This window comes from Perca fluviatilis, chromosome 5 (assembly GCF_010015445.1).
Source record: "Perca fluviatilis chromosome 5, GENO_Pfluv_1.0, whole genome shotgun sequence".
In the NCBI taxonomy this organism is placed as follows: domain Eukaryota; kingdom Metazoa; phylum Chordata; class Actinopteri; order Perciformes; family Percidae; genus Perca; species Perca fluviatilis.
This window is the reverse complement of record NC_053116.1, coordinates 9,994,428-10,005,848: the sequence shown is the minus strand read 5'-3', so window position 1 is coordinate 10,005,848 and position 11,421 is coordinate 9,994,428. Positions and strand designations below refer to the sequence as shown.

The 11,421-nt window shown below is 42.8% G+C and overlaps 1 protein-coding gene across 1 annotated transcript; it reads right to left on the bottom strand.

The window, feature by feature from the left end:
• Positions 1–6,534: 6,534 nt before the first annotated feature.
• On the bottom strand, positions 6,535–9,561 carry fam43b (family with sequence similarity 43 member B). Its single transcript, XM_039799236.1, has one exon. The coding sequence runs from the start codon at positions 9,341–9,343 to the stop codon at positions 8,357–8,359; it is 987 nt and encodes a 328-aa protein (XP_039655170.1). The 5' UTR covers positions 9,344–9,561; the 3' UTR covers positions 6,535–8,356.
• Between the last annotated feature and the right edge of the window lie 1,860 nt (positions 9,562–11,421).

The following is an 11,421-nucleotide window of genomic DNA, read 5'->3' as shown; positions in this document are numbered from 1 at the left end:
AATGCTGACACGATAAATTTATAGATGCTTAAATGTTCGAGCAGTTCTGTGTCATGCACTGCTGTTCAAAATAAACAAAGCTAATGTATGTCTTTTTTGGCCTGGCATAACCCTCCATGTGATCTAACGCGTTGCATCTTTAATAAGTCTTATCCTTTATTGAAGAACTTCTCAGATAATGATGACAACCCCCTTAACCTCATCATTAAGGTTTCACCCTGTGGAGTTTGGCAGGTTTTATAATGACTTCCTGCTGATCCCAAATGAACATGGGCACTGTCTGAGAGAGAAAGAGGGATTTCTCATGCATGTAAATCGCCCAATGGGGTAATCTCAGTGAAATGCATAGGGATAGGGAAACTATATTTATCTCATTTGACTGATTAAATGCCCAAGAAAATAGAAAAGTTCTAAATTATCTCATGAGTAGGTTTTTTTAAATTATTGTTGGGGAAGCTTGGACTCCGTCATAACTGCTTGCAGTTCTAGTTGATCTGTCACTCGTCAGGAAAATTGGACGAAAAAGATTCCAATTCTGATGCCAGCTGTCCTAGATATCACCAGCAAAGATGGGCCAAATGATCTGGTCATGCATCTCTTTAAACAAATTCTGGACCTCAGTATCTGAAGTGTTCTCACATATCTGCAAACGAAGACCCAAAAACATTTATGGTTGTCGCAGCTTTAAATGTACCCTGGCGTGTCCCCTCTAATAGGCTGCAGAGGTCCAGCCTGCTTGTTTTTGTGCATCCTTGTTTATTCAGGTACTGTGGCCATGGCTCGTGTCCACACACGCAGCCTCCTCTGTGGCATTTGCCAACCCACTATCATGCCGGCCAAGTCCACCCACTCCACTGACCCTGTAATCCACCTGCCATTCTCTGTAGCTCATCAAAGGCAGAAAAAAAGACTTGTCTTATCCTCAAACAGTCTACCTAAATGAAATGCCCCTAGCTTTACATGTGTCCTGGCCCAGTTTGCTTTATGACTTTTGCTTTTGTTTGTGTGTGTGTGTGGGTGTGTGCGTGCGTGCGTGCGTGCGTGCGTGCGTGCGTGCGTGCGTGCGTGCGTGCGTGCGTGCGCGTGTGTGTGTGATTGCTCTCTGGTACCTTGTTTCTCCGTTCCCCGGGTAATAGGAAACTTGGAGACAAACGGATGCTGGACTGATTGCCTCTATGCAGTCGGACAAAATGCTTTAGGGGTAAATAGGGATTTTTTCTCTCTGTGATGGAGCCTTGTTTTCTTCTCCTTCACAAAACTTTCTCCAAAGTGCTTCCATTTCGTCATGATATTAGTCATGCCTTTTACTCAGACATCAAAGAGCTAACAATGCTGCATCAGACTGAACCCAGAGACCCACAGGTATAATGACAAGTACACATCCACTGTTTCTGCAAATAGCAGCAAAATGTGATGATAATTGCAGCCAATTATTTTCCTGTTGCCGCCCCCCCCCCCCAGTGTTTCGTAAGAACTAATATACGACGTCTTTAACAAGGAGGCAAATGATATGACTGTAATGTTCTTCCTCTCTACATCTGCAGCAGTGGTTTAAAAGTTTAAAACACAAACAAAGAAGACATCTAATGGGTACATTATCTTTATTGCAACCAATTGAATGTTAATAACCTGAGATAGCTGTGTTAGAAGTAAGGGAGAATGTGGGGAGGCCTCTAGCTCACCCAGTAAGAGCATTCACCCCATGTTGGCTGAGTCCTGCAGCAGCGAGGGTTCGATTCTGACCTGCTGCGTGTTATCCCCCATCTCTCTCCCCCTTTCCAGTCTATCTACTGTCACTATATATTAAAGGGAAAATCCCCCAAAAAAATGATCTTAAAAAGAAGTAGGGGAGAATGTGAAATGGGAGGCATGAGAGAAAACCTTGCCATATTTGAAAGACTTGATCCAGTCTGTCACGGATGTCATTGCACTTGTGTCTCAAGTTTCTTAAAGGAGTAGTAGTAAAGTGCCACACAATACTTCATGACCACAACTTGTTTTTGGACCTTTGATGCTGCCTAGCCTTCTTAGTTTCTTTTGCCTGTCTTCTGTAATCTGAATCTCCTTGTTCTGAGTCTGCTTTTGGGTTCATCTATTGTTGTGCTTGGTAAGGTAATCTTCTCATTTCACTCATATAAGCATATTAGCAAGACTGTCCTGCCCCAAAAACAATCCCAGACATTGTTTGTTCAAGCAGCAAAAATACGACCAATATTTACATTTATTCTGGCGATGCCCTCTTGTAGCCGCAGTCATTATGAAGGGAGCAAAGCAGGAAGCAAGATGACAAAATAGAAGATCGCCAAATTTCCGCGTAAGGAGGTAGTTCAGGGTGGTGGATGGGTCAACCAAAGACAGGACTTTCACCCAAGAGAGCAGGCGTTGAGTCCTGTTAAAACTAAAAGTAAACAATGAGGTTTTCTTTTCACTTGATGAAAGTCACATCCAGCATCACATGCGTAACCTTCAGGAAGTGAAGTAACATCTGATTTGAACCCAAACCAAAATCTTTTTCTAATTGTTTTGGTGCATAAACATAACCACAATTTCACAATTTTAAGGACGTGCTTAAAATTGTAACCTTTACGTTCAAAACCGCGACTGATACATTCTCTGGTTTAGAAATGAGGTCGTTTCCTGCCACTGCTAGGGACGTTATTTTATTAAACGCTCTTGTTGGTCTTATTAGAGGGTTAGAGGAAACCAACCATCCATATCGTTGACTTGTTGTTATTAGCATATTTCTCAAATACATTGAACTTTTCCTTCAAAATCCCATGTGATCATAAGAACAAATCTATATCTCTTCATATTTGACTCTTTCAATCCAAACCTGTTTTCTGTGAGCACTGCTGATGTCAGGACGTAGTTACAGCAGCGTATGTCACAGGTGTCATTCAAGGTGGATGGATGCAGAGTGTAACCAGATCTCACCATTACAAGCAGTAAAGCAGCTGACGCACAACTCAAAACAATGAAAGCAGACCCTGCAAGGACATGAGCAGTACTGTTTCCAATTGGGTGCTATAAAATAGCACTATGGTGCTTCCAGGTTATTGATTTCATAATCAGTGTGTCTAATGGCTCTCTGGTGACGTCAGGGGACGAAAGATACGTGCAACCTTCCTGCAATCCTCCCGTTCTGTAGCGGGGGGGGGGGGGGAAAGGGAGGGGGGGGGGGGGGGAAGGGGCCCTCCCCCTCCTTGGGGGAAATACCCTTTCCAAAAAAAAAAAAAAAAAAAAGGGCGGAGAAGGCTTTTTCAATTTTGCACAAAGGTTTCGGGGGCTTTTCCAAGAGTAATTTAAACGGGTGTAATAGAGGAACCGTGGTGGAAAGGGCAGGGAATATCTTCTGTGGCTCATTTTCAATAAAGTCAGCAGCAAAAAGGGAGTGCATGGATGTGCAGTGAAGCTGACTGAAAAACTGTCCAAGGCTGTAGGATTCAATCGTTTCACTAACATAAATTTATCTGCAGCCCTTGCCTTGCTACAAAAAAAAAAGCATGCACTGTTCTGGGCAGAAAAGAGACAGCAGAGATATTATTCACTTTTCTGGACAGCATTACTAAACAAAATGCACACACACCTTTCCAGAGGCATGATTTTTCATCTCAGACTTCTTCCCAGACAGTGTTGGCGTTACTTATTATGTTTTTATGGGATAAAACCATTAATATTTCATGGCAGTAACTTATTCCTGATTCTCATGAATTAGTTAGCTGTATAGTTATGCTCACTGGCACTCAGGATTTTTTTTTATGACGGAGTCTTTACACTCAACAGGAACAGTAGTGGCCTCAGGAGACTACTTGACAACTTAGTATAATGAGTTTCTGCTCACTTTAAGATCATGCGGAGAAGTTGTGTTGTGTAATATGCCAAGTTTTTCAGTCAAGCTAAAAACAAATCCTGAATGTGGATCTTACAGTTAGAGTGCAGTGCTTTTGTTTGTACCAACAGAAATCCTCCTCTACCTCAGTACGGTTTTGACAGTGTTGCTGAGCAACAAAACGCAGGGCATCTCATTTGCAAATTGCCAGGTGTGCAACTCCTTTTCTCAGAATGCGCTATAAGATATGTATGAGATGGAAAACGCTGCTTGTTAGCTTTGATAGTCTGATCAGTTGAACTTGTAACTCTAACTCAAGTATTCTCCTTTGATTGTAATGATAGGAACCTCAAAATAACGCAAGAAATGGAAACTGTCCTCCCCAGAAGAATGACAGCATCGGTCGTTTCAGTGCCCAAAAACGGCATATGTAATGTCAAGTGACGGTATTATATAGCCTTGTTTGAGGGGGGACATCTGATATAACTGCAGTTCTCACCAAGCATCAAGTACCAGTGGGTATTTTCAAGGGGCAGTGATGAGCCCATTATGGTTTGACGCATCACGATGAAGATGCTGCACCCGGGAACTTGCTTCTACGAAATGTATGCTTTACGTATATGAAGTGTTTTCATACCGTATTTTTTGGTTTTATAAGAGAAATTACTTGCTTGATGAAGACTTACTAGTGGGTTTGACAAATGCACATCTTATTAACTTCCCCACCAACGTTAATGAGCAGGGCAGAGCCACTTCCCCGAGCTTATGTATGGGACCTTCTGTGACAGGCCTAGGAATTATTGAGCGACAAAGTTCACGTGGGTGGATGGGTCAACATAATATTGGACAAACACTGCTGTTCGTTCCCTCACTTAAAGCTACAGTGTGTAGTTTCTGTCTCCCCCATGAGGAATTCTAAGTAATGACAACAACTCTGTCAGCGCGTCCACATGATACAATGATCGCGCACGTGCCACCATTCCCTCCCCCACACAGTTGCTAGTAGCCACCATGGTAGCCACGGAGGAAACGGAGAATTAAAAAATCATGATCAGTCACCGGACGACACAATCTTCTGAACACAGCCATATTGAGAAATACAGAGAGAGTCTTAATTAGCTTTGTAGCAACTCATTTGGCAATGACTTGAACGTAACGGATGTTTATTAATTTCAAAAAGTTACACACTAAAGCTTTAACAAAGCGTTTATTATTGTAACAGTGAGAATAAAGTTCCCCAAACCTTAACTTAGTTCTTTTTTTAAATCAAACCACAGTCCTTTCCCTAAACCTTACCAAGTCATGTTTTGCCTTGACCTAAACAAACCTTAACCATAATGTTGTCACACTATCTTTTAACAGTGATTGAGGCTCAGACAAATGATATTGTCCTTTCCAATAGGGACGTCACAACAGAAAACACGTGTCATTCTAGAGGGACAGACAAACTATATTGTCGTTTAAATCGACTCTTTGGGAGAAATAAGGCCAATGTTACGTGGAAAGAAATGTCTGTAGTCAGCTGCATAAACTCTAAAACACTAAGACACTTTTTTTTACAAGATCTTAACACTGTTCTCTGTGTACTGAGCGGAGTGTTGCTGGTCCACAGTGTCCTTCCTCTCTGCCATCCTCACACAGAAGCTGCTCAACACTTTTTTTTTTTATTTTTATAATTATCACTGGAACAAAACGGACCACCACCTGCTGCCAGCTGCCCTCGGCTACAACATTGTGCTACTCCTCTTCTCCTGGGCAGTGATGGAGGCGAGCCGGCCCGCTGTGCTGTCACTCATCTCCCTGCGTTTTGCTTCGCAGACTCCGCACAGAGATGAGAAAGCCTTTGAACAGCTGTGTGCAAGCAGAAACAGCTTTTTCGTTCTCCACAGACACCCTGCTGTAAAATGGCACAGCATGGTTATATGTGATACTTGACAGGCCAGCTCTGTGCCACATTTGATTTGACTTTGTGTCCGTTAAGAGCGTCTCCTGTGTCTGACGATGTGGCCAACCACAACAAGCTTTGGATCTGGCCTTGAGTCCTTGTTATTCTGGAAGATGGCTGTGATAAAGCCCAGCGTGCACCTTGCTGCTGCCATCTGCTCCCTCTCTTCTGCTTGCCTGACAAAGAGTTATGTTTACATAAAAGCACTGTGGTTCCTCTAACTACTCCATGTTAACATAACGCTGGCAGCATGTCGGACACAATACATTTCTGCATGAATGTCAGTGAGAAAACAGTCTCTTTATCACCTACTGTCTGTGTACATATGACTTTATATAAGCAGAACAGGAGCCTGTCAAACTGGCTGGAGATTAAAATGCAAGTAAAATATAATAAAGCAATAAAAATGGTTTCTCTTAGGATCCACAATGTGCAGCTATTGCTATGGGTTGTGTGGCAAGGACACAGGAATCCTTTATTATCTATCTTCTGACTTCAGGTCCCTTTAGTTTTTCAGAGGTAGCTTATTCTTGGAGAAGAAAAAAAATATTGATTTCAAAGGTTCCAGCTGAAAGTATTCCTTCAGAAAAACCCATTTTAATAATATAAACCAACTCAAAATGATTCTGTTTTCTGATACATAAACAGAGCTGCACCTATTCCTCTTCACAAGCAGAATTCTTAATGAGGACTCTCCACTGTCAAATCAAACAGCTTTTGATGTTGTTACGTAAAACAATTAAACAGAATTTATGAACAGTTTGGGCTTCAATAATTCCACAGATCATCAATATATTTATTGCCCTGCAAGATTATATTGGTGGTGATATAATATGGAATATATTAATTCAGAGTTGTTCAAAGACAGAGATGCTGATGATTGTGAAACACCAGGCACTGGTTCATTGTCGTCACTTGCTGGTGTTTGTGCGATTCCAGTAAAAGATTTTAAAGACGTCACTGAAATGGCTGATGTTTGCAGTAAAGTGGTTGATGGGGTGAGTCAACTTCCCGGTCCCCGTTTTGGATCACTCGCTTCTGTCAGAGCCTGACAGCTGTCCTGCCGAGGCAGGTGCTTTATGTTCATTTCCTGGACAATTCAATCTGCTGATTAATTGCTCCCCTCAGAGTAAAAAAAGGCTGAGAAGCCAGTACAAGGCCTGCAGAAATGTATCAAACCACATTAACATCTAATTGGACTGACTGGCAGTATAAAGTTATGTCTTTTCTTGTGACAAAAAAACATCTTTTTCATACAGTTGTATAGCTCAGGAAGCAGATTATGCTGGTGTAAATATGTTTTTTTCCCTTTTTGAAGTGTAGGTCAGGCATATTTTCACATCAGAAATATGCAAATGCACGGTAGTGGAATGCAAAAATTGTTGGATTCATTTAAATAATCTCTGAAAACATCTAGAAATACCCTCCCTCCGTGATTCAAGAAGTAAACCCAAGTAAGGGTAATTTTTATTCATCATATTTGGAAAATAGATAGCTTCATCTCATAATAATCACAATGCATCTTTGACAGTAGGACATAAATTATCAACAGGAAATTAGCCAAAGTCATATTCAAAACAGTTTGTGTTAAATTGTAAGGGTCCATCTGCATTTGTAAGGGCTCATGTGGAAAAACTGTATTAGCAAAACTTGGCTAAAAAGCGAAGGCAAATTTAAATAAATTTTTGCTGTTGTGTTGGCAAACCAGGTGACAAAGCAATAGGTATGTGAAAAAAAAGCTTAGCTTCAGGTCATAGTTAGACATTGCTACGTGAACAGTTGTATATTTTATCCCCAGCAACACATTTATCACAGTGCTCATTTTGAAAGCCCCGAGGATCAAAGATGTCACATGAAAAAAGACAGAAGCTCCGCACGAAAAGGTTACTGCTGACATGTCATGCATAAATGATAAGAACCGTAACAGATGACAGCAATAAACATGTCGACTCAATGGCTTGCTTCCTAAATGACAGCCTTATTCATTAGTCGGCCGTGGTCATTAGTAAAACCTTGATAACTTCTCGCGATTGTAAGCATTGGGAAAAGGTCAGTCTGTGAACAATTTCAGTGAGGATTGTCATATTAGAAAAATCACACAAATTTACAAAGAACCTCCCTGAAAAATATATTACAAATCGATCCGAAATATGTTCCCGCTGGCAAACACGGCATAAATTATACTCACAAATATAAGAAGATAGAGGACTAATAAACACATCCTGCTTGGTGCTGTGATCAATATGTGACCCAGTGATCTCTCCTTTTTTTTCTGAAACCATTGTCCTCATTCGTCATTGTGCTATAGTTAGTCTGTGCATCCCCAGCCCTCTTTGTAAACACGCAGTTTCCCAAACTGCTATCGTCAAAACCAGCATCTGAGCCATCTGGCCAGCATAGAAATTGCTCCCACAGAACGATCCTCTGCCTTTTCTCCACCACCCGGGAGTAGGAGAAGTTTCTAGTAAACCCTTCACATTTCATGGAACGGGGAAGGAAGGAGCCTGAGTGGGGTACCAGAGAAGGGCCAAGAGACGAATGTGTCACTGTAGTGTTGCAGAATTCTTTAAATTGCATTATTGTCACACCAGAGAGGTTATAAATGTAAACGTGTTGTTGTTGCTGTCACTGACAAAGTTGATTTGGCACTGCTCCAGTCTGGCAATATCCCCAATGTCCAGCTCTGATAATAACTGAGTCGGGTCTGTTTTTGTTGTAAAAACCTGCTTCTCCTGCTGCTCATCTGGTTCCTCCATCTCTTGCCTCTCATCTTCCATGTCCTCCTCTTCCTCCTCTTCTTCTTCCTCTGTGATGGAGCAGAGGCGGGTGGCGCTGCCGGGGTTGTTGGCCGGCGGTCTGTAGTGGCACTGCCCGTTCAGCAGCCTCCTCAGAGGCATCAGGGGCACCGCTTCCTCCCCCAGCAGCTGCTGCTGGCAGTGCCGGAAATCGCTCTGACGCTTCAGCCGCTTGAACTCGCTGAAGGCGGAGGTGGCATTCTGGTAGAGGCTGTGGCCTATGGCCTGGGCCTTCTCCGACTTGCTAACCAGGACGGCGTGGCACCGGAGCACCACGGCCATGTTCTTGACCTGGTGCCTGTAGATCCAAGCCAGGATCTTGGGCCGGCACGGGTCAGCGCCGCAGTAGGTGATTCTGTTCAGTGAGTAAAGATGGATGGGTTTCTTTTTCCCAGATTTGTCAGCACTCATCCTGATGCCCTGCGGCCCCACTGATAACCTCATCTTGACACTCTGCTCCCCGTAGTTGCTCCTCACCCAGATCTTGGCCACTGCCTCCTGGGTGCAGCCGTCTCCCTTTGCTGTGATGGTGACCACACTCCCCAGGTAGCGCACGTTGTAAACAGGCTCCTCTTTGTTCAGCTCCACCTTTTGCCGTTTGGTATGGAAGATGTTGCCCACCCAGTCGAAGGGGCAGTCAGGCAGCAAGTCCGGACAGGAGCGCAGAAGAGAGGAGAGGATGGAGTGGTAGGTCAGCCCCGTCCCCAGGCTCTTGGGTTTACTCTTGGCCTCATCTTCCACCAGAACAAACTTATTCCTTCTCCAGGGCAGCATGGCACGGGGAGAGTTGGAGCGAGTGAGCCCCTTTTTTTGCCGCCGCGTTTGCTCTTGTCAGCTCAGGCAAAAGAGTAGGAGGGGCAGGTGCGTGCGAGAGGGAAAGCAAAAAGAAGCTGCTTCACAAAGCACTGAAGAGAGACTGAGAGCTGCGAGCTTCAGCCAGTCTGTTCCCCCACTCGCTCGCTCGCTCGCTCCTCCTTCCTCTCCTCCTCCTCCTCTGTTGTCTGCATCATGCAGCGCTGATCAGCGCAGGAGCCTCAGCCTGGCGCTCAGGCACCCTCATCCCCCTCCCTGCTTCGTTGTTATGCTTCCAAATGGCTCCCTTCCAAAGCATTGTTTATCCGTCCAGCTTTGAACTGAGGTATCACTACATTTATGTTTATTGTAAACCTGAGGAAGACGGCACATCGCCTACTCACTCTCTCTCAGGGGACTTATGTGACTTGTTAATTTTGCTGTAAAAGTCATTCGAGTCCATAGAATGTCATTACCTATATGCTTAGTGTGATGTTTGAATGAGTATGTCAATGGAATGATCTTGTGAGCATGAGGACTAAAACACGGACTAACATTGTGTAACAACCAAATTAAAGTCTGTACTGTCCTCTACATGCTGTAAAACGTCTGGTGACATCGGCAATTTTGAAGTATGACTACTTGAGAAACGCAACGCGCAGAATTTCCATCTTTAACACAAACTCTATGAATATATGTATATGGATTGGACTTAAAACTTCCATTAGAGTGGTGTTGCTAATTAATTCAAGAGAAACTCAAAAGTGCAGAGCAAGTTTCTGGGATTAAAAATAGTTTGTTAGCACTTATCTAACAATTCCGAGGAAGAAACATAAAATATGCATTTGAAATAAGGAGTCCCAGTTTATTTGTAACTGAAAATGTGATTTATATTCTACACAGCGCAATTTGTTACCAATTGCATTTCAGCTCTTGAAATGAGGCAATTAAGCTAAATAATGTATAAACTCTCAACTATGTCTCCTAAAAAAGGTGTTATACTAATTTGTTTTGCCAATTACATGATTTCAGTTAAATGTTGATAATATATGGACATCCTGTCAACTTGACCTTTTGGCCAGGCTGGCAGCATCGCTCTAGGGCAATGTTTGTCTGACAGTCGGTCTCTCTGTCTCTCGGTCTACCATTTCAGTTCAGACTGAAATATCTCAATTATTGAATGGATGGCCATGAAACTTTGTACATTGTCATTCATTGTCCCCAGGGGCTGAAGCCTACTGGCTTTGAATCCCCAACTTTTCCTATAGTGCCACTAGTCTATATCGACGACGTTTCATTTTCGGGATCGTTCAGGTGCTGCCAGAAATTACGCCAAATGTCCCTCATTTCGGCCAGATGTCCGTCACCTTTCGCTTTCTTTATGTTGGCATTTTAAACTCCAGTGGATTTCTGAGGACTATGGTTAACTGCTCCTCAGATCTCTGCAGGGTAAATCCAGACAGCTAGCTAGACTATCTGTCCAATCTGAATTTTCTGTTGCACGACTAAAACAACCTTTGAACGTAGACATATTCCACCAAAACAAGTTCCTTCCCGAGGCTATTTCGCAGAGGCACCGTTATTTATTATTGTTATTGCTTACCGCTAACCAAAACGATTGTGATTGGTTTAAAGAAATGCCAATAAACCACAGAACGTTTTTCTCCCATCCTGGAATGCTTGACATGTTGCAATGTTAGACTATAGTGCCACCAGCAAGTCAAAGCTTTCACTTATTCTGTGAAATATCTCAACATCTACCAGGTAAATTGGCCCATTTTGTATAGATATTCATGGTTCCTACACAGTACGTTACAGCATGTTAGCATGCTGATGTCACCTCACTGAGCTGCTAGCAAGGCTGTAGACTCTAAGTCTTGTCTAATATTTAACTAAGACCACCATCTTTCTCAAAATGCAACCAAGTGCTGTAACTGCCTAAACATAACCATAAAAAGTCAACCTGGATAACGAGCTGATACTGTAGAAAAATAAATAAAATACATTGTGAGTGGATGTTTTGCATATACAATCAGTATCAACATTTTGTGACTCTACAG

Excerpts from the sequence above, each read along its gene's own strand:
- fam43b (XM_039799236.1), bottom strand. The coding sequence starts at position 9,343 with ATGCTGCCCTGGAGAAGGAATAAGTTTGTTCTGGTGGAAGATGAGGCC.